The 23,510-nt window shown below is 42.9% G+C and overlaps 1 protein-coding gene across 2 annotated transcripts in view; it reads left to right on the top strand.

The window, feature by feature from the left end:
- The window catches only part of DMRT1 (doublesex and mab-3 related transcription factor 1), a 131,143-nt gene that overhangs the window by 68,567 nt on the left and 39,066 nt on the right, over positions 1–23,510 (top strand). The window contains exon 4 of one of the 2 annotated variants that reach the window (XM_032138041.2): positions 9,806–9,950. In XM_032138041.2, the coding sequence (XP_031993932.1) occupies positions 9,806–9,950 (145 nt within the window). Of the gene's footprint in view, positions 1–9,802; positions 9,951–23,510 lie in introns of both variants that reach the window. The other variant, XM_058431529.1, reaches the window with a different exon arrangement.

Genomic DNA, 23,510 nt, shown 5'->3' with positions numbered 1-23,510 from the left:
CTATATTATTTCTCAATAGATGCTCATTCTCTTCCTCTGAAATTTGGTTAGTCTTATCGTCAGTAACCAATATTTTGTCAGGAAAATTAACATTAAGAATATTACCAGTACAACTCCCATCCATACAAACACGCACCCCAGTCTTAAGAAGCATTGTAGATGCCTTCAGAGACTGGATATGTGAGAGAGTGGAGCGTGCTGATCATTATTAACCAAATTTAAAAAATACAACCTTTTTAATTTCCTTTCTCTCCAGCCGTTTTACTGAAACTCTGTTTCTTGGTGGCTTTCATGTAAATGGTACTTGGATTTATGCCTGGTATACATGGGTTCAGTTGGGAAGTCAGGGTCTGTATTTTAGATTTGTGAACTTGACAAATGTAGGTTTCCAACCCAGGAGCTGGAAAATCCTGCATAGAGTTCTCAAGATGAAGAAGGCGCTGAGCTAGTCCCAGCCAGACACTGGTCCAAACCAACCACCCCGCTCTCTTTTGTGAATCCCCTGAAATGCACCAAGACCCTTTCAGGTTTTAGGAAAAGGAAACAGTTTTTAAAATTTGGCTTTTTCTTACTATTTACCTCCTTTTAGAGGTACTTGCGTCCGTTTACCTGATTTATACATCGGTGTCTTTCAAACATTTTAGATTGAGACCCACAGTGAGAAACTGTATTCCAGTATAAATTTACACACACGTACCCAAAATGACAAGTTTTGTAGAACAGCTCTTACCCCTTACCCAAATTGTATATGCAGCAAATTCTTATATAGTGTTCTCTTTTATTCTGTTCTGTTCTATTCTATTGCATTCTGTTCAATTCCATACAGTTCTCTAAAATATATATATATGTGTGTATGTGTTATATATGTGTATATATATGTGTGTATATATATGTGTATATATATACACACATATATATACACATACATATACACACATATATATATATATAAAACACACTGACTGCAAACTGAATTATTTGAGGGCCCTATAAAAGGTAACACTTCTGCCTTTTGGAAAACATGGTCTCAAGTAGTACACTGTTGTTCTGTCAGTACCACTGATGGCAGATGGTGGAAACAGTTGAGCAACACAAGTTAAAAAAATAATTTGGCCTTTGTAAAATGTCAAAATACTCACATCTGAATTGCTTCTGGGCTAAAGATAAGCAAAATGGACCACTAATAAATACAAGTGTAATCCTGATATCGTATGAGATTTCTTTCCTTAATGGGTATTCAAGATTGTTGTGGGCTGGGCATGGTGGCTCATGACTGTAATCCCAGCTCTTGGGGGTGGGGGGCCCAAGGTGAGAGGATCACTTGAGGCCAGGAATTCAAGACCAGCCTGGGCAACATAGTGGGACCCTTTTTCTACAAAAAATATAAAAAATTTTGCTGGGCTTGGTGTTGTGCGCCTGTAGTTCTAGCTACTCAGGAGCCTGAGGTGGGAGGATCTCTTGAGCCCACGAGATTGAGGCTGCAGTGAGCTGTGATCGCACCACTGTACTCCAGGGTGGGTGACAGAGAGAGACCCTGTCTCTAAAAATGTTTTTTTAAAAAAGACTGATGTGAATTTCTCTTCCATGCCCTCTCCACAATTTCTGGAAATTGGGGGAGGGCTTGCTTTATATCCTTATGTTCAGTTTTGGTTCTGTTTTTCCATATGACTTGTTTATTTTTTTATGGTTCATCTTAGGGCTGTTGTTTATTTTTATTTTTAGAGCTACTGTGATACAGACTTTCCTTTGGTTCTTTTTTTTTGAAAACTCCACCCACACTTTTTCTTTTGTTTTTGCATGTGTAGTGGGAAATTTGGGATTTGCAACTTAAAACATCTTAAATGTATCACTTCTTAAATGGTTGGTTCTCTCTGCCCTCTTGTGTGAGCATCCTCCTCTTCACTCCTCCCCCATTTTCCCCTCCCACCTCCCTTGGGCACATTTGGAGGAAGAGTTTTCGTTTGGAAAAAGGACTTTTGGGTTCTTCAGCATCTGAATGCCCAGCCCCAGCCCCACGCTTAGCACAGCACCTTCACCCCTGTCCACCCCTCACCCTACACACGTCGAAGGATCCTCTTGTCCTTTGCGGAATCCGTTACAGAGGCTGAGTCCTCACAAATGCATGTCTCTGTCTGCCTCCGTTCCTTTCCGCCCTCTAGGAGGGGAGGGGAGGGTATTCCATAGCAGGACCACCTAAGAGAAAGCAAGGTGAGCGCAGGAGAGGACGGGAGCAAAGGATGCATCTTCAGAGCACTGGACACAGAAGGAAAGGAAGTCGGGAGGGGCAGGTTTTCGCTGTGGGAATCTGCTTGGGTCACACACCTCAGCATTTGGCCTGGTGCTTTGGTAATCTCTGAAATGTGCGCATAATAGCAATCATTTTAGCGTATATATTAAAATTTTTTTCTCAGCTGTGAAATGTGGAATGCTGAAAAATGAATGAGGTGTGTATTTCAGAAGGTGAACGGGGCTTTTTGGGTGAAGCCCTTTGCATAGGTGAAGTCTGTAGGCTGAGACAGTTCACGGTGTATGCTTAAATGAGCTTGGGAACAGGCATCCCATTTAGAAGCATCTGTTAAAACTAAAGCCATCCTTTAATGAGGGTAAAAGTCCATCCCAGCCTTCACACCCAGCACCACCAGACGACCCAGAATTCTACAGCCTGTGAAGAGTCCTACCTTTATAAAAAGGTTTCTGTTCAGAAAACCAAAGCTTTACCCCAAATACGGCTTTTGCCATGTAAGACCGTAAGCCACATATCAATACCAAGGGAGTTTTTTTGAAACTGGGTCTTAATCTGTCACCCGGGTTGGAGTCAGTGGGGCAAACACAGCTTACTGCAGCCTCGACCTCCTGGGCTTAAGCCATCCTCCCACATCAGCCTCCTGAGTAGCTGGGAACACAGGTGTGTGCCACCACGCCTGCCTCATTTTTTAAATGTTTCGTAGAGATGGAGTCTCACCATGTTGCCCAGACCGTTCTCCAACCGCTGGGCTCAAGTAATCCTTCCTCCTTAGCCTCCCACGTGCTGAGATTTACAGGTGTGAGCCATTGTGCCTGGCTGAGTCATTACACTATTTGTTTAAATATCAGTTTGCAATTAGGAATGTTGTCCTATAGAATAACTCTTCTCATTAAGACTCTTCCCCTTTCTGCAAATGAGCATTGCTTAGAGCCTCCAGTGAAGCTGAATGAAGCTCTAGAGAGATAGAAACTTAACGCTGAAGATTTTTTTGTCTTGAAGCATGGAGAATCAAGATACCTAAATACTGATGATGAAAACTTTTAATAAATGTGAGCACAGGCACTTTTAATGAAAAAGGCATCATCTGATATAAGTTCAAAAACAAATGAAAAAACTTAGAAATTAAAAAAAAAAAGACTGTTCCCCTTTGTTACATCAACTCTAGTTTTATGCAGCCAAGCCATGTTTAGTAAACAACTAGATGACAATTTGCTCTTCACAAATCCCTTTTAGTCATTCACCTGGATAGACTGTTCACTTTGATGCAGGACCAGACACTCATCTAAATTGTTACTAGATAACCAGTGACTGGTATTTGGGATTTTTTTTTAAAAAAAAGAAGTGAACTCAAACATTTTTATGATTTTTTTTTCAGATATTATTGTTACTATAAAATAGGGTGGCTAACATGTATAAAAGGAAAATATGGCTCGGATTTACTGTTATGCATATTCTTAACAATTTAATAAAACACAACTCCAAGGTCTTGGGTTTCCTGCAAGGTTAATACTAACACCGTGAGCATCCTCCGCCAGCCATCGCTTATCCATGGGTCGTACTCTGGTTCAGAGACTTTGGATGGGTAATAACATATAAACCATGTCTCTTGCTTGCCAGTGACCACTGCTAATAATGATAGTAGTCATCATTCACTGGAATCCTGGGTTGTTACGGTTTACTTGGTTTATTTATTTGCTTAGCTTAAAGGAATAAAAAAAACCCTTGAGAGGAAACAAGGAGGCATTTCACAAAGGAGAAAAATATATACCCCTTCAGGAAAACTCAGCGGCTCCTCTAATTTCTTTGCCGCTCTTGTCCCTCAGCAGCACTTAGCTGTTGTCTTCTAGCAGGAGGTGAGGGACTGAGCACAGGGGTGCTGCTAGGTTAGTTTAAAGCGAGCTTCTCACCTTGGCGCTGTTCAGGCCTTGGGTTGGTTAATTCTGTGTCTTGTGGGAACTGTAGTGACAGTCAGCAGCATCCTTGACCTTGACCACTAGATGCCAGCATCAACTCCCTGCCCCCTTGTCACAATCAAAAGCATCTCCAGATGTTGCCAGATGCCCTGTGGAGGACCAGACTGCCCCTAGTTGAGAACTACTGGTTTAAAGTAAAGTGAGTTTCAAAGGCTTTGCTAATTTCCCATTTCATTTAAGCCAAAAGTAGCAGGGTTGTGATTTTCTTTTTAAAGTTAGAAGAGAGCAGGAAGTGATTTAGTTTGAAATTGCATTCTGCCTTTTTCTGGGTTAATTGCAGTTTTTGTTTCTGTTTTTTGTTTTTTGTTTTCTTTTTTTTTAGACAGAGTCCCACTCTGTCGCCCAGGCTGGAGTGCAATGGTGCAATCTCAGCTCACTGCAACCTCTGCCTCCTGGGTTCAAGCGATTCTCCTGCCTCAGCCTCCCAGGTAGCTGGGATTACAGGAGGCCTGCCACCACACCCAGCTAATTGTTTGTATTTAGCAGAGACGGGGATTCACCATGTTGGTCAGGCTGGTCTTGAACTCCTGACCTCAGGTGATCCACTCGCCTCAGCCTCCCAAAATGTTGGGACTACAGGCGTGAGCCACCACACCCATCCATGAACTGTGGTTTTAACGTCCTGTTTACATTGCTACACATGCACTTAGAAACACATAGAATTGTCCTTTTTTTCTTATGAGCAAGTTTTCAGGTGGGTGGGTTGTTTGTGGGTTATTCTTTGAGGTGGATGTAGCTGAAGTGACTGATGACCTCAGTAAGTTCATGTATTAGTCTGTTCTCACACTGCTATAAAGATACTACCCAAGACTGGGTAGTTTATAAACAAAAAAGAGGTCTAATTAACTCACAGTTCCGCATGGCTGGGGAGGCCTCAGGAAACTTGTAATCATGACAGAAGGCGGAGAAGAAGCAAGCATCTTCTCTTCTTCACAAGGCGACAGGAGAGAGGAGAAAGAGAACAGGGGAAACTGCCAAACACTTTTAAAGCATCAGATCTCAATAGAACTCCCTCCATATCATGAGAACAGATTGGGGGAACTGCCCCCATGATCCAATCACCGCCTACCACGTCCCTTCTTTGACACGTGGAGATTACGGTGTGAGATGAGATTTGGGTGAGGACGCAGAGCCAAACCGTATCAGTTCACATTCTAGTAACCTCAAATGGAGTCTGACCCTTTGTATCTTTTTCTTTTACTGGAATTCTTTTATAGCTCAGTAATCTTGGGGATTCATTAAGGATAGTGAGTATTTGAGTATAAATAACTAAATTCCTATTTCCTAATAGTTCTTTTTATTTCATCCTTTCTGAAAACATGGAAAAGGAGTTAAGGGAATAAATAAGCATATACATGGATTTGAAATTGTGTTTATTTTCCAGTAAGCGTTAGTTAAAAAAAAGAATTTTACTGTTCATCTTCGTCTTTTTGTCAAATAATACATACATTGGGATTGGCAGCGTTAGCCAGTCTGTTTGTCAGATTTAGCCTGTTTTAATTAATATAGGGGATTGTTGGGATCTCGTACTTCCAAGGTATGTGGACGATATGTTGGTAATTGTAGAACACGGGTTCTCAATCTTGGTGTCATACTAGAATTACCTGGGATCTTTGAAAATACCAAGCGCCCAGGCCACATCCCAGAGCAGTTAAACCAGATTTTCTTGAGTGGAGTCCAGGCATCAGTACTGGGTTCCCTTCTCACCTTACTCCAGTGAGAGTGAAGTTTGAGAAGGAACCAGTGCCACTGTTTACAAATAAAGTTTTATTGGAACACAGCCATACCCATTCATTTTACAAATTGCTAGAGACCGTATAACTTGCCTAAAATATATATATTGTTTGACCATTTACAATAAAAAGTTTGTGACCCCTGCTATAGACTCATGGTTAACATTTTTCAAACATTTTGAAAGGAAGGTTTGTATAAACTTTCATAGTAAAAAAAAAAAAAATCCAGCATTTTGCAGAGCGTTTAGGCCCAAATCCTATCTGTTTTCTTGTATCCTGGCAAAATTGAAAAAGCATTTTCCTTGAAGAACTGGCTTGAAGATATTGTCAAACCTGAAGTAGATGTGACAAACTCAGCACCCACAGCAGGGAGGCTCCATTATTTATATTAGGCTTACGTCGGCACCTTGCGTCTAATTCAGTGTTCATTACTCAGACTGTGTAATTGACCTAAGGCAGTCTATGGAGACACAAACAGCTTTTCAATTCAAAGTGTGTCTGAGTTTGTTTTTACTGCTGCAGCAGCTGTAGATGGCAACAGACCCCTGAAAAAAATCTTTCAGTTCTGGGGAATTTTGTGTATAAAAATAAAAAAGAATGAAAATTAAAAATTGCTGTTTACATCGTTTCACTCTTCCAGTTCAGCTGGAAACTGGATGGTTGTAAGCAGCTGGTAATTTTTTTTTTTTTTTTTTTTTAAGCTGGGGCAGTGGCTGACACTTGTAATCTCAGCACTTTGGGATGCCGAGGCGGGCGGATCACTTGAGGCCGGGTATTCAAGACCAGCCTGGGCAGCATGGAGAAACACCGTCTCTACTAAAAATACAGAAATTAGCCAGACGTGGTGGGGCGTGTCTGTAGAGTAGGCATCTGTAGTCTAGCTACTCAGGAGGCTGACGCAGGACAATCGCTTGAAGCCAGGAAGCAGAGGTTGCAGTGAGCCGAGATTGTGCCGTTGCACTCCAGCCTGGGCAACAGAGTGAGACTCTGTCTCAAAACAATTTTTTTTAGAAGGGTTTCCTTTGGTCTTGGGCTCTGAGAGGTACTAAGTATGAGAGGAAGGATCACTTATTGTAGTCCCTGGGCACCAGCAGTATCAGCATCTCCACCCCAGTCTTAGCATCAGGACCTGCATTTTAACAGGACCCCCTGGCCGTTCATATGCACATTGAAAGATGCTGGGAATCATCGAAAGATGCTGCACTGTTCTAATTGATAACTGGGTGTGTGTAGTAAATAGCTACTATGATTGTCCCTTTTCTCTTAAATGGTTTAATGGCTTCTTGATGGGCTCTCTTGCCATGTGGTCTTACTCATTAGGGGTAGCCGGTTTTTCCTTTTTGGCTGTTTTCCAAGTATACTTTCTTTAACCTTCTATTTAGTAAAGATTTAATGTGGCTGGGCGCAATGGCTCACGCCTGTAATGCCAGCACTTTGGGAGGCCGAGGCGGGCGGATCATGAGGTCAGGAGATCGAGACCATCCTGGCTAACACGGTGAAACCCTGTCTCTACTAAAAATGCAAAAAATTAGCCGGGCATGGTGGCGGGCGCCTGTAGTCCCAGCTACTGGGGAGGCTGAGGCAGGAGAATGGAATGAACCCGGGAGGCGGAGCTTGCAATGAGCTGAGATCATGCCACTGCACTCCAGCCTGGGCGACAGAGCAAGACTCCATCTCAAAAAAAAAAAAAGATTTAATGTAATGGTAGAAAGTGAAAACGGAGTGATTGGCCTAGAAGAGACACCATTTAATTTACTTTAGAAAAACAAACTAAAAAGGATAAAGGGGACTTACCCAGGTAAACTTCACTTGAGAGGAAATAATCACTTGTAATGGTGTCTTTCCTTCTCCAGAAGAAGTAATCCACTCATCAGAACATAGATTTGAGCTTGAGAGCAGTAGAGATCAAAAATAAATTCCTTGAGCTGCTCAAAGCATCAGGCAGAAATCAGGGACTTAGCTCTTTCTACCAAACAGCACCATAATACCCAAAGTACACTTAGGCCAGTGTTAGTTGGTGAATTGTCCAGAATGTAGATGTTTCTGGAAACTCTTGAGGAAGCCCAGTGCCTAATTTTCCTCCACCAGGCTCTGTCAAGTTAGTACTATTTTCTTTTTCAAGTAGCATTTAAAATATTTGATTGAAAAACATGATTTTGAATTATTTTGGATTATTTTGAAATTACTCATATTTCTGAACAGAATTGGTTTATCTTGAACATTCCCTTAGATCAAATTTTGTTTAAAAGCGAGTACCATCTAAATTTAATTTTTAAAAGACTGTTATAAATAACTGAAGTCCAGCTCTGTTGTTGCCATGAAGATGTGATCATGAGTTGAATGCTCAATGTCTGTACCAGGGTCTAGATGTTCATGGAAGTGGGTCTTACACAATCAGAGTCATCAGGGCCAGGAAAGTGGAAATGGGAGGGCCCTTTCTAAGCCATCAAGTCATATCTTCTTAGCTTTGAATGAGAATCAGGAAGCCACAGGGAATGAACTGCTTCTTATGTAAAAGCTATCTCATGGTCCTAAAGGCAGGGTCTGGTTGCCAGAAAAAAATGAATGACTGCTGAGCTCACATGCAGCTGCCACTGCTACTGGAGGGGTGCTTGTGCCTCCTTACTGCCTTCGCAGTTTCGCTCTGCCTCATGTGACCAGTTAGCAGAATCCAAATCACCTCCAGAATTCAGATCTCAGACTCCTGTTCCTCGCTGCAGGGAATAGACGCTGAGTAACAGGATCCAGCATGGCATCGTGCTAATGCCCACAGCTTCCCATTACACGTGGTTTGCATGTTGCTTTACAGTATTTTTTTGTGTTTTTAATATATACATTTTTTTTTTAGACAGTCTCGCTCTGTCCCCCGGGCTGGAGTGCAGTGGCGCGATCTCGGCTCAGTACAAGCTCCGCCTCCCGGGTTCACGCCATTCTCCTGCCTCAGCCTCCCGAGTAGCTGGGACCACAGGCGCCCACCACCACGCCCGGCTAATTTTCTTGTACTTTTAGCAGAGACGAGGTTTCATTGTGTTAGCCAGGATGATCTCGATCTCCTGACCTCGTGATCCACCCATCTCAGCCTCCCGAAGTGCTGGGATTACAGGCGTGAGCCGCTGTGTCCAGCCTACAGTCACTTTAAATACTCTCCTTATATGAACACTGAAAGGTAACCAAGATAAAATTCCAGTTTTACACATGAAGAAACATGGGAAGAGGTCTGATAACTTGTGCCCGTTCAAACAAATTTGTTAGTGTTACAGCAGATTGTGTTGTCCCCTCTCCACCACCCTGTTCTCTTTTGTACTGGTTAATTGAGCACCAAATGACCAGAAGGAATTTCAGGGGTGCTTTAGAGGGGACCTTAAGATAGAAAGGGCATCATCATAATTCTAGGCCCAGTACATCGGAAGAGCATATTCATGGCTGAGGCCACTTCCACCTTAGACAGGCCGTTCCCTTAATTTGCTTTTCTTTTTGAGACAGGGTCTTTCTCTGTTGCCCAGGCTGGAGTGCAGTAGTGCAAGCAATCACGGCTCACTGCAGCCTCAAACTCCTGGGTTCAAGTGATCTTCCCACCTCAGCCTCCTGAGTAGCTGAGATCTCACTTGTTCACTATCACACCCAGCCAATTTTTTGATTTTTATGTAGAAAAGAGGTTTCACTGTGTTGCCTTGGCTGGTCTTGAACTCCTGGGCTCAAGCGATCCTCCCTCCCTGGCCTCCCGAGGTGTTGGGAATATAGGCATGAGCCACTGTGCCCAGCCTGTTACCTTATTTTAAAGAATTAGATAATTATTGTACTAGTTGTGACATGCAATGTTGGTCTCAATGTATTTCTTCTTTTTTCTTAAGCAGATGAAAAACATGGAGAACCGCCATGCAGTGAGCTCCCAGTACAGGATGCATTCTTACTACCCGCCTCCCTCTTACCTGGGCCAGAGCGTGCCCCAGTTCTTCACTTTTGAGGATGCTCCCTCTTACCCGGAAGCCAGGGCGAGCGGTAGGTATCTGGTCACACAGACTGGATTTGGGGTTGAGAGAGGATGGCTATCCAGTACTGGGTCATTAGCTGTCTCTAATGGCTTAGCTGTTAGTAATTGTTGGAAAGTTTATTGCTGTGTGAAGCTTGGATAAGTATCCTTTCAAGAATTTAGTTATAAAATGACTTTGCTGTGCTTGATTCTCAATATCATGTTTTTTTTCCTTTCTGGATTCCTAGAGTGACAGGAGTAAGATGAGAGACTCCCCTTTGTAAGCTAAAAGTGTATTTTATGGAGGATCAATAGGAAATACAGGGGCACTTTAAATGTGGTTCAGGACCTGGTATTTTTTGTGAAGTGAGTTTCTGTGTATTGAAAACTCCTTTCCCAAAGACTTTCATTTTAAAATTGAAGGCATATTCATCTTCTTGGGGAAAATAACATAATAAAACATTTTTTAATACAATAGATTTCAGAGTTTATGCAGTAGCAATGCAAATAACTCTGATTTAATGGCTTTGAAATAAAAAACGACTGTTTAATGAATCAAAGCACTTTGAAATACATAGTAACTCAACTTCAATTTTAACATCCCCCAGCATTTTCACTGTGGTGAGGGGCAGCTCTTTACAGCTGCTGCGTTTCCAGATCCCGTGTTTAAGTTCTTTATAGTTAAGCATCCTCTTTTGATGTAGGAAAGTGGGAAACATACACGATAGGCAGTAAGTGGAAATCAGGGCAGTAGAGAGTGTCTTGGAAGAGAAACCAGTCTAGAAGAACTTACTCTGGGTAAGGATATGTTCATTTTCTAAATAACTTGACTCTCTAGAGAAATTAGAGAATGAGAATCAGAACCATGCTTTGATTTCCAAATTCAGAACCATAAAGTCTAAAATAGCTGGGCAAGTTATGCTTTATTTACCATATTAAGATAAAATAAAGGACTTCTATTAATATGAAATATACAGGTCACGGGAGCCTATATAGTTTGAGCTGCAGAGAGGCCAAAGTACACATTGTTGATTGCAGTTTCACTTTTATTAAGAATCACTTTCCGCTGGGAGTGGGCAAGCACAACTCTGTTTTATAAGTATTCATACTATATAATGTGTGCCCATAGGTCCTTCTTTCATACTGCTTTTGAGTCTACATATTTATTTGGCTTATAAGCTCTCTAAGGACAAACAACACATTTTCTATACCTTCTTGCCTGCTATGATGCCTTTTATTTGTTATTTGTTGGTTGAGTGAATGAATGAATGAATCTGGTATTATTTTTAACCGAGTTTTCCCTGTAAGGGTGTGCAAGCATGAAAGGTCAGAATCCTAACTGGCTTGTCTGCACAATTTGGGGATGAAGCAGTTGAAGGAACATTTGTTTATACAGAAAATTAAGAATTAAACCCACTTTCAGGAAGAAATTGCCTGAGCTTCTTACGCCAGGAATAATGGAATATTTTTAGAAGCGCTGGCGTTCTTGAGACAAAGGTGTAAATTCAGAGCAAGGCAGTAAGACAAAAAATATAAGAGGCAATTTATTAGAGCAGAGAGGAGCGAATTTGGAGAGGAGCGATAGGCATTTGAATTTATGGCAGAAAAGGAAGCGACTCTGAAAGAGTTTACAATCCAGGAAAGAAAAAGCCCAGCTGTGCTAGCGCTCACAGGGAAAGAAGAATAGGTGAATACCACCTACAGTTCTTTATTACTTTTCTGGCCATGTGTTTATTTGAAAGAGTAGTGTGTGAGGAGGCCCCAGGCTTAAATTCCTGGTACCCTGCTCACCTGCTCACCCACTAACAGTTAAGTAGGAGGCTCAAGCTTCAGAAACCAGAGCTGGGAAGAACTACAGTAAAATCTCAGCCCTATCTACTTTGGAATTATCTTCGAGAAGGAGTGTACAAATACGTAGAAAATCAAAATCCCAGCCAATTTTTAAAAGAAATGTGGCTTAATGCCTTCCAAATGTGTGCTATTTGGGGTTTTTTTATATTGCATGAATTTTTACAAAGCAGGTGGGAAGGTAAAGGAAGCGTTGTGTTTGGAGATCAGTAAGGACACCTCAAAAGTCATCTCACGGGACACTGGATCCTCAGTTTTATCAGCATTGACACAGTGAGGAGTTCTTTGAGAGCATGTTAGCCCTTCTGGGAGGTGGGGCTGAGGCTAGAGACGGGAAATGATGGGTGGGGATGCGGACATCAGTATATTCATTTGTGAGATATTGGCAAAGGCTGGTTCATAACCAGTTGCATTTAGCAGATCCATCAAGTTTAAGTTCCTTTGGTTGATTGTGTTAATATGTAAGTTATTATTACTTCTAAATAGAGATTTCTAAATAACTTGATAAGACAGTGTTTTCAGTAGGTTTAATGTCTTCTTTAAAGTCTTTTTCAAGTATAAATTTGCCCATTAAATCTATGTTCTTCAGTTTCTTTAAAATAAATTTAAGCTTAGCCTCTCTATCATCTAAAAAATGAGTCCAAGTTCAATGTCTTCCTCTGGGTTTGCTAAAGCTGGCAACATGAAAAAAATTGAATTTTGGGCAGGGGGTGGGTGAAATTTTACAGGGAAAGTTTTCCTTTTGTCATGTTACTGCTTTTAATGCTTTTCTTTGTAAAAGGATAGGAGCCATTCCTTCTTTCCTTATCCTGAAAAACGTTAAGAGGGTAGGTCAGAGAGATGGTGGAGTCAGATCATGCAGGTCTTTGTAAGCTCTTGCAAACAATTAGGCTTTTTTTCAAGTGAGATGGGGAGCCATAGGAGGGTTCAAGCACAGGGTAATTTGTCTGTCTTGTGCTTTTAAATGATCACCCTGATGACTGTTTCCTTTTAGACTATAGGGTTGCAACGGCGGAAGCTGGGAGACCAGTTAGAAGGTGATGGCAGTAATTCTGGCAAAAGAAGACGGTGGCTGAGTGGGGGTGGAAGCGTGGCAGTGATGACGGGTGGTCGAATTCTGGATATATTTTGAAGATAGAACCAACAAGATTTACTGTTGGGCTTTGGATGGGACAGGAAGAGAGGAGTGAAGGATGACTCCTTAATTTTTGACCTGACCAATTGGTATTTTGATTTTCTCTATATTTGTACACTCCTCGAAGATAATTCCAAAGTAGATTGGAGTTTCCAATTATTGAGGTAAAGAAGACTGGGGAAAATAAGTTTGTGTGCATTAGGAGTTTAACTTTGCATGTGTTAAGTTTGAGATGTCCATGAACCACCCGAGTGGATTGTTGATTAGGAGTTGGATGTGTGGAGTCTGAGGGGGAGGGGATATATCTCTGCTGGAGATGAAGATTTGGGAGTTCAGTGCATAGGTGTTATTTGAAGTCAATGTGATGAGATCATTTGGAGAGATGAATGTAGGTGGAGAGTGTAAAGGACCAAGGACTGAGCCCTGCGTGTCTCCAGTGTTTATGGCCCTGTAGATGAAGAGGACTAGCAAAGAAAAGAGGGAGGAGGAGCAGCTTGTGAGGCAGGAGGGAAACTGTGTGTGAGTGGTGCCTTAGAAACCAAATTAAAGGATTTTAATGAGAGCCAAAGAGTGCTGATAGGTCAAATGAGATGAGGACTGGAATCGACCATCTGCAAGGTGGCAATGATCAGTGACCTTCTGAGTGGTCACTTTGGTGGGAGGTGAGAAACAAAGCCTGCCTGCGTATTCAGGAGTGCATGGGAGAGAAGAATTGGGGCAGTGAGTACAGGCAGCTCTCCAGGAGTTTTGCTGTAAGAGGAACAGTGGGATGGGGCGTCAACCCGTGGGGAAGTGAGTTCAAGGAAGGGCCTTGGCTCTTTCTTTAAAGAAGAGAGATTTTATAATAGGCTTGTATGCTGATGAGGGCGATCCCGATAGCGCGAGAATTTGTGGATACAGGGAGTGTGTGGGGGACACAATTGCTGTAGGGGTGACCCTGAGCAAGCCAGCTCGGGTGGGAACCAAGGGTCTGCAGAGGGGGGGCCATGGTCTGATGTGGGTCTGGGAGTGCTTTGTTACGTGTCTAAGAGAGGAGATAAGAAATAGAGAGGGAAACAACTTTATAGCAATTTGGTAGAGCAGTTTTGTCTGTTGAGTTTAATAAAATATTGGGGCTTATATTTTTTGTCTTTCATTTTTCTAGTAGCCCATTTTTTATTGAGGTAAAATCCACCTAACATTAACTATTAACCATAATTAAAGTGTACAATTCACTGGCATTTGGTGCATTCGCAGAGTTGGGCAACCGTCACCTCTATCTGGTTCCAAGGCACTTTCATCACCCCAAGAGGAAACCCCCAATCCTCCCTCCTCCAGCCCCCTGGTAATCACTAATCTGCTTTCAGTCTCTATCGATTTGCCTATTCTGGAGTGGAATCTCATAATATGTAGCCTTTTGTGTCTTGCTTCGCTTAGCTTAAATGTTTTCATGATCCAGCTACACTGTTACATAGATCAGTATTTCATTCCTTTTTGTGGCTCAATATCATTCCATAGTATGGATGGATATACCACGTTTTGTTTAGCCATTCATCAGTTGAGGGATATTGGGTTGTTTCCACCTTTTGGGTAATGTGAATAGTGCTGCTTTGAACATTTGTGTACAAGTCTTTGTTTGAATGTCTGATTTCACTTCTTCTGGGTATATGCCTAGAAGTGGAATTGCTGGGTCCTATGGTAAGTCTGTATTTAATTTTTGAGGAACATGTTACTGTTTTTCACAGGAGCTGCATCGTTTTTTTACATTCTTACCGTAATATATGAGGGTTCCAGTTTCTCCACATCCTTGCCAACACTTGTTTTCCATTTAAAAAAATAGTTTCCAGCCTGAGCAACATAGTGAGACCCCATCTCTACAAAAAAATAAAAAATAAAAATTAGCTGGGTTTGGTGGCACGCACCTGTAGTTCTGACTACTTGGGAGGGTGAGGCAGGAAGATCACTGGAGCGAGCCCAGGGGATTCAGGCTGCAGTGAGCTATGATCACACCATTGCACTCCAGCCTGGGTGACAGAGCGAGACCCTGAGACCCACACTGCATCCAGCAGTGCATCACAACACAGCCCTCCAGCTCTGTAGCACCGGTAGGCATGCAGGGGTGCAATCATAGCTCACTGCAGCCTCAACTTCCCAGGCTCAGGTGATCCTCCCATCTCAGCCTCCCGGGTAGCTAGGACTACAGGTGAGCACCACAATGCCCAGCTAATTTTTTTTTTTTTTTTTTTTGTAGAAACAGAGTTTTGCCATATTGCTCAGGCTGTCTTGAACTCCTGGGCTCAAGCAATCCTCCCACCTCGGCCTCCCAAAGTGCTGGGATTATAGGTGTGAGCCATCGTACCTGGCCAAGAAAAAAGTTTGAGAGGCTCTAGTAATTCATTTTTATTGTATTTTGCCAAAGTACCAGACCACGGTGGGTTGGAAACTGGAAAAAAAAAAATTTAAAGCAGGCCTCTCCCTCTCCACAGACTGTTTGAAGATCACTTGTCTAGTGCCCGGGTGGAGGGTTGCCTTATATGAGTGTGGCCACTTCATAGTAACAGATGCAAGCTGTTCGGGAAGTGGTAGTGGGAACAGCTTTGAAATGGTGCTTCCCCAACTGGGGATGAAGAGACAGATCTCCACAGCAGGCCCTGTGTTTTAACAGATGCACCTCTGTCTAGAGGTGGGTGGCACTGCACATCTGAGAATAGACATCGCTCTCTGCATGTTGAATTCTGGAGTATAAGTTGCTGGGGTACATGGTTGGCCAACACCTGCAAAAAGGTTTAGGTTTCAGTTGGTGAAGGTAATACACTTAGATATTTTTGTCTATTTGTTTTGTGATCTTGGTTTAAAAGTTAGAAATGGTGCCTTATTTTGGTTCCGACTCAGAGTGGCAGCCTCCCGTGCAACTTCAGCCTTCCTTCACATCCAAGCTGCACTCTTTTCAGGAGAAAGAAACATTTAAGGTGGTGCTTACAGATCATGAAGTGTTCATGTATTACTCATTTAACACACAGAGGCTGTCAGCAGCTCTGTGAAGCGAGTTGCAGAGCATCTACATTTTACCCAAAGGCCAGATGGCCACCGTCAGTGACTGGCTCCACCGAGTTGAAGGCTTCATGCTCCTCTGTGATGTGTAAGCAGCTTGCAGAGGGCTCTGTGCTCCCAAATACAACTTTTCGAATCCATCTGGCGTTAGCAATGTCGTGGACCAGGGAGTCCAGCAGTGCCTGATTTCACTGATACCATAGGCCTCTCCTTCATGATGACCAGGACTGCATGCAAAATGGGTAGCTTGCACCTCAGGGAGAGGACTCGCTTAATGCTGCACATCAGACTTGGACTTTTAGGAAAAGGTCATCTGACTGCACCTCCCAAGTTTGCAGGTGAGAAAATTGAGGTTCTGCTCTCTGTTGGGAGCACCCTCAGATCTACTTGCTCTTGATCCAGAACGCCAAAGGTGCCCTTTACGTGAGGTGAGGTGATATTCTGTGACAAGTGACCACGTGGGATGGTAGAGAATTCTGTACGTGGAAACTGAATGGGACCAATGACTTAGCAGGTTATGTGGCAGTACCAGATGCTTCCCTGAGAGCCTCGATTTCCCTGCCTGCTGAGAGAGGGTGAGGATGTTGGCTCTGTGGAGGCCACGCCAGTGTTGTGAGGACAAAATGGTGTCTGATGTGCAAACCAGCTCAGTAATCACAAAATGCAGGTAAAGGATGGCAGGTGTCATCATGACGTTCCCCCATTTTTTCCTGCGAGGGCTGTGTGGGCATTTCACATAGCTCTTCTTGAAAGGGAGAATGATGCTTTTGGAATGTTGTAGAGCTTGGCTCTGGCATGAAGGAGAGTGGGGCAAAGACTCGGAGGGCTGCATCTGTTATGTGTGCATCCTGCCCTGAGCTGTATTTCTCAGCCGGTAGGATAGAAAAACATCAACCCTTGTCTTTCTCTGCTTTAAGGAAAGCTGAATGTGTTTTATGCAACATTTAGAAAATGTTGAGTTTAATTTAAACTTGACATTTTAGAATGACTTATTATTTGCTAAATTTCAAAGAAAAGAGCACTTATGTGACCATTTTGTTCTCAGCTTTAACTTGGAACAGAGAAGTAAGTGGGGCTTTCAGTGGCAACAAGGCCAGTGAATGGAAGGGCATTGGAGCTATTCCAGGAGACAAGGTCTTGCTCAGGTCCCCAGCTCTGGAGCCAGTAGTAAGATGATCAATCTCTCCTTTTTTTTTTTTTTTTTTTTAACGTGGAGTCTCTCTCTGTCTCCCAGGCTGGAGTGCAGTGGTATGATCTCAGCTCACTGCAACCTCTGCCTCCCAGGTTCAAGCAATTCTCCTACCTCAGCCTCCTGAGCAGCTGGGATTACAGGTGCGCGCCACCACACCCAGCTAATTTTTGTATTTTTAGTAGAGATGGGGTTTCTCCATGTCAGCCAGGCTGGTCTTGAACTCCTGACCTCAAGTGATCTGCCCGCCTCGGCCTCCCACAGTGCTGGGATTATAGACGTGAGCCACTGTATCTTTATATATAGATCACATAAGGAATTATGTAAAAGTATGGCAGAATCTGTCATCTCTCATATTCTTATATGTAGACCTTTTACCATGGCTTATGTATCTTTCTGTTTCGGCAGGTGCCTGGCAGTGGGCTGTACAAATGAACATGATTACTATCATTAAGGAGGGCTAAGTGTATGTGTATCATGATTCTTGAAATTAGCTAGACATTGTGGTCTGCCGAGTGAGGAAGATGGAGCATATTAATTTTAAGCAGATAATAAACATTTGGAAATGGCAGCTTTAAAGATGTATTTTTAATATATTACATTTATGATATGTTTGCCAAGTAAAACACACCGGTGCTTTACAGGGAATGTGAAGAGCACCAGCAGGTCCCTTTATGCCTGAAGAATAGTACAGAAGCAAGCTGACAGGCTGTAGGATGAGGACAAGCAGATTTCTGTCTTTCCTTCAAACTTCTTTCTCTTTCTCCATACAAAGAGCACCCCACAAGGCAAACTGTGGGCAAGATTGAGAGCCGCCGGGCTCTTAACATGTCCTCTGTGTAAAGCACTGCCATTTGACAAGCCCTCCTCCAGGCTGTAGTCTGGAAACAGCAGGACTTCCCAGGGGCCTACCTCAGGGAGGTCAGACTCATTCACGTAAGGATGAGGTCCATTCACTGCAGCATGTTAGCAAGAATTACCAGGGTGTGCGCCCACACGGAGGGTCAGCTTTGTACTCCTCCAGGTGCCTGGCATCGTGCAGTGTTCTCAGATGGTTCCCGGGGTGGTTTGCCGTTTCTTAAATGAGTTAGAAACAACTGTGGAATCTTTTCTGTTCGCTCCTTATCTACTTGGAGTTAGGTATTCCAGTGAAGCATTCAGCGAAATAAATCAAACACCAGCAAACATGGGGTACTGTCCCCAGGCCACAGACATCTTGGATTTGTGCCATTTAGAATCTTCCCTTTGGAAAACTTGAATTTTAGGGACTTAATTCTTTATGTGCGACTGGTATTTTGATTAAGAACGCAGCCCCGCCGGAGGGTCAGCGGTGCTTATTCAATATTCACACTTAACAGAAAGGGTGGGTGTGCAGGCAGAGGGCGTGACTTCCTCTAAGCCTTGTTGCTAGGGTTTAAGAGGAGGAGCCCGCCTACGAACTCAGATCCCTGAATCACTTTCCTGGGCGCTCTTTCTTCTAGTATATCCTGTGTTTTTCTCTTCATTTCCTTCCTTTTCTTTTTCTTCCCTTACAAACACATGTGCAGCTCCTCTAGTGTCTGTAAGACAATGTCTGGCCACTCTGTGTGTAACTCATTTAATTATCTGGATAATGCTGTTATCCCCATTTTACAGATGAGGATATTGAAGTATAGAGACCATGCCTGTTAGGTAGGGGAAAGGAGGGGTCCTGTTCCAGTGTGGCACGTGGAGGAACTGAAGCTCAGTGATGATGCTGTTTATCTAAGGCCTCACTGGGCTACAGTCTGGCACCCTCATGTCTTAAGTATTTTCAAGGAAATGGTGGCTGTGATTGGGGTTGAGAGTGCACTTGGGAATATTCTATTTGCAGGGACTAAAGGCATGGATGCAATTTCTTTAGCTGTAATGATGAGATTCCAAAACCTACTCTGGTGGCACATGCCTTATGCAGAAATGCCCCCATCTGGGGTTGTTGTTCTGTAGCACATTAGTCTCATAGTAAAAAACTCAAAAGCAAACTTAAACCCTTCGGCATATCAGGTGTGGTGTTTCTCTTTACCTTGCTATTCCCAAAGCTCAGTATAAACTTCAAGACACCTTTATGAGCACAGTAAAGTCACTTTTAATGTTGTGGTTCTATTTGAATTTTCCTTTTATTTAATAAGAGAGAGTCAAGTGGAAGGGTTAATATTTGATAAGGGCAGAAATCACAAAATTAAATAACTAGTGATTAGCTTTGAAATCATAAGTGCGAATAGAAACACAATCAACTACTTTCAAAAATATTTATTCTCTTTTTTCCCTGTGGGCATCAGCTGTTAAGTGATTACATATTCTACTTGTTATTTTATTGTTAAACTCCTGTGACTAAGAGGCCTGGCAGTTTTCCTCAGATAATTTTTGAGGAAGATGTTATTTAATCTTCACCTAGTCTGTCAGTAGCTTATTAGATTGCTTTTACGTCTTTAATTTATTCTGTAAAAGCTATAAATTGAGTACACGGAACAACTACACAGAGGTTTTCATTTTGGCTAAAGATTGCAGCCTAGAGAAGACACAGGGAGAGAGAGAGAGAGAGAGAGAGAGAGAGAGAGAAGCTCTGGAAACTACATCTTAGGAATTCCTAAATGCTCTGACACAGCCAGGTTGAACATATTTACTAGAAAACATTGCCTGTCTGTTTTCAATGCTGATGTGATCTTCATGGGATTCAGGTGTGGCAGTGAGTTCCATACCTGCCTGTTCAGTAGAGGGACGCAACTCTCTTGTGGGCACATCACAAATCATCAAGTTGGCCAGTTTCTGTTACTCATTTAGAGACCCTTTGTATTTAAACATCCCGGAGAACTGGCGTCTGTCTGTTGGGCCCTCCTTGGATGTGACACTCGCCAGTGGGGTTAGAGCTTCCAGCATCATCACGCGTGAGATTTCCTCATTTGAATCTGACCTGAATCCACAGGGCTCTAGCGGTTTTTTTCAGGGATGGCGTGGAGTACTTCTGGAGTTTATTTTCCCTGCTCGCCTCTTCAGAGGCACGGCCCAGGCCAAGTACAACTTGAATAACCTTCAGGAAAGCTGTGCTGTCCTTCTGTCGGCCGCTGTCTTTGAAAATTGCCTCCAGAGTTAGTGAGCAGGAACAGTTAAGATTTACAAACAATGATGAAGCTTGTCATGCATCTTTCACCATTCATCATCCAGGTGCCGTGCCTGGGCGGTGAAGTGTTCTTCATAAAAACCAGCTCAGTGTGAAATACACCTCGCTGCAATGTTTACTGCTTTGAAGCTCGTCAGCGGCCCTTTATAGTAAATCCAGATTGCGATGTGACATTACAGTATATCATTGCCCGGCGCGGTGGGGTTTACACTAGGAATGAGTGCAGTGCACACCAGATGAGGTGTCCAAATTGAGTTATGTCAGAATTTGGCTGTTATATGGGGGATAGCTTTTGTTTTCTGAACACTGAAAGTTAGCTTTATATGTATTTATATTTATATATAGGCATATACTTCCCATCTTGCCCGTATACACGGCGTATACAATAGATGCTGAGGTCAGGTTCCAAATGCGCTTCCTGGTGTAAAGAATGGTGACCAGATTTTATGTGCCTTCCAAACTGTTGTTCATTGAAATTGGCATAAATGGAATCTTTGGGGGGAACTAGAGTAGATGGTTATTTCAGTTTAGAAGCAGCTTTGGTTTTGCTGTGTGTGAAGTGACCATATTTGCCATCCTTTCCTGTGAAAACTTGGAGCACTTTCTCCCTGGAGTATTGTGGTACATTGGAATGTCCCTTTGATAGGAGGGCAAAGAGGAGAAACCCATACAACTGTTGCCACCCATCGTGGAGCATCTTGCCTGTCCTGTTGAGCACATCTGCTTGGGGAGGTCTGTGAAGTCAGTGGCTTATATGTTATTTCTTTTAGGGGGTATTAAAATCCTAGTGCTGCCTAGTGTTATCTTGAAAGATGCTGCTTCCAAGAGATTGATGGTATTTTAGCTTAAATCTGCAAAATAAAAGAGCACACTGAATTTATTGCATGATCAGGTTTATTACATTCACGCTAAAAGTGCCGATATTAAAAATGAGCTCCATAAAAAAATAGTATTTAGAGACAGCAGCCGGCTCCGCAGTCCCATGATCATCCGCTTAACACACATGTTTTAAAATTCTCTGTTAAGTGTAGCAGGATTGTTAGGAGAATGATTGTGTGGTCTTTAAACACCTGGCTCTCCACTGAATCCAGGATCTCTCCCCCATGTATACTTGCATAAAATCTGGGTTAGGGATTTCCTGTACTTTAAATGCAGAGGTCAACATAGCCTTCCCAGCCATACCCTCTGCCTCTTAGTTGCAGCGTCTTCTTACTAGAGGTGATTAACTCGGCCAGGTCTGAGCTTCCTGAGGCAGCGAAGGAAACAATCACAGGCGTATGGTACTTGACCTCTAGGGGCAGTGGAGGAGCCAGAAGCTTTCCATTGGCTTTGACTCTTGGAGAACGAGAGACTATCCCCAAATCAGCCCAGCAGTTTGTTTTTACCAGGGTGGGTCGGCCCAACTTGTACAATCACTTTATTAAGATTTCGACATAAAATGTAGGGCACTCAGTTAAATTTAAATTTAAGATGTACAACAACAAATGTTTAGTATAAGCATGTTATGAATATTTTATTATACTAAAAATTATTTGTTTCTGAAATTTAAATTTTATTTATTTATTTTTTTTGCACCCAGGCTGGAGTGCAGTGGTGCGATCTTGGCTCACTGCAACCTCCACCTCCCGGATTCAGGAGATTCTTGTGCCTCACCCTCCTGAGTAGCTGGGACTACAGGTGCACACTACCAAGTCTGGCTAATTTTTTGTATTTTTAGTACAGATGGGGTTTCGCTGTGTTGGCCAGGCTGGTCTTAAACTCCTGATCTCAAGTGATCTGCCTGCCTCACCCTCCTAAAGTGTTAGGATTACAGGCATGAGCCACCACTCCCGGCCTAAATTTTATTTAGCACCCTGTATTTGTATTTGCTAAATCTGACAACCTTGTATTTCATCTGTGTCTTCTCTGAAACACCCTGGGATAGAAGGCAAAATGGAAAGTGAACAAAGGAGTGCAGTACCTTCTCTAAGCATGTTCAGTAATTCTAAGGGTGGTTTCCGTTTTTTTCTTTTTTTGAGATGAGGATCTCACTACGTTGCCCAGGCTGGACTTGAGCTCCTAGGCTCAAGTGATCCTCCTGCCTTAGCCTCCAGAGTATCATTTTTATTTCTACAAAAATAGTGCAAGAGGGCAATGCTAATCATGCTTGGAAAGCTCTTATTTTGATTGATGTTGTTTAGTAATTTCTTGGTGAAAAGTTTCTGGATTGTAGTTTATCCTTGAACATATTAACATATTATTTCTCCTTCTGCTTGGGTGATACATAGGTCCAGAAAGGTCAAAAGAATATTATTTCTTTCTTTCTATTTTATAGGCTAGACACATTCATATATGTAAATGAAAGTTAATCCACTGCTGCTCAGAATGAAAATGGAAATTTATACTTTTCATGCTTGTGTTCCGTTGTCCCCCTGGTTGTGAGTGGCGCAATCTCCGCTCACTGCAAGCTCCGCCTCCCGGGTTCACGCCATTCTCCTGCCTCAGCCTCTCTGAGTGGCTGGGACTACAGGCGCCCACCACCATGCCCGGCTAATTTTTTTGTATTTTTAGTAGAGACGGGGTTTCACTGTGGTCTCGATCTCCTGACCTCGTGATCCGCCTGCCTCGGCCTCCCAAAGTGCTGGGATTACAAGCGTGAGCCACCGCGCCCGGCTGACAGTGACTCTTAAAGCTCTTCTGCAGGGCCAGTTCCTCAATGTCTCTTTCCTTAAGTCCCCCCAGGATGTAAACTGATGGCTCAGTCAGTAAACAAGTGAGAAATTCATTGAGTGCCAGTTAGTGTCTGGGCCTAGCATAATGCTCTGGGAGATGAACCACGAGAGAAGGTGTGGCTGCAAGGATGGTGAAAGGTCATCGGTTTTAGGGACACCTTCCTTCCCTTCCTGTCTGCAGAACAGCCTTGCGTCTGAGCTTCTGTATGGTGTGGAATGGAGTAGCTGTGTGCCCAGCCGTCTTGACCTTATTCAAGACCCGGTTGAAGTCTTCCTCGTAAACCTAAGAGGGTGTTTTCTCCTCAAATTAGAGAAACCAGGATTATAGTCAAATTCTCGATAAATGCTCCAAATATGGAGCCTTTTCCAGGCACACTTCACCTTTGTTACTTACATAGCTATAGAGGTAGGATGGAGCTAGATTGTTTTATTTGTTTGTTTTTTTAGAGACAGGGTCTCTCTCTGTTACCCAGGCTAGAGTGCAGTGACATGATAATAGCTCATTGTAGCCTTGAACTCCTTGGCTCAAGTGATCCCCCT

This window comes from Hylobates moloch, unplaced genomic scaffold (genome assembly GCF_009828535.3).
Source record: "Hylobates moloch isolate HMO894 unplaced genomic scaffold, HMol_V3 SCAFFOLD_19, whole genome shotgun sequence".
Lineage (NCBI taxonomy): Eukaryota > Metazoa > Chordata > Mammalia > Primates > Hylobatidae > Hylobates > Hylobates moloch.
The sequence above is the reverse complement of the archived record's forward strand: the minus strand, read 5'-3'. Positions and strand labels throughout refer to the sequence as shown.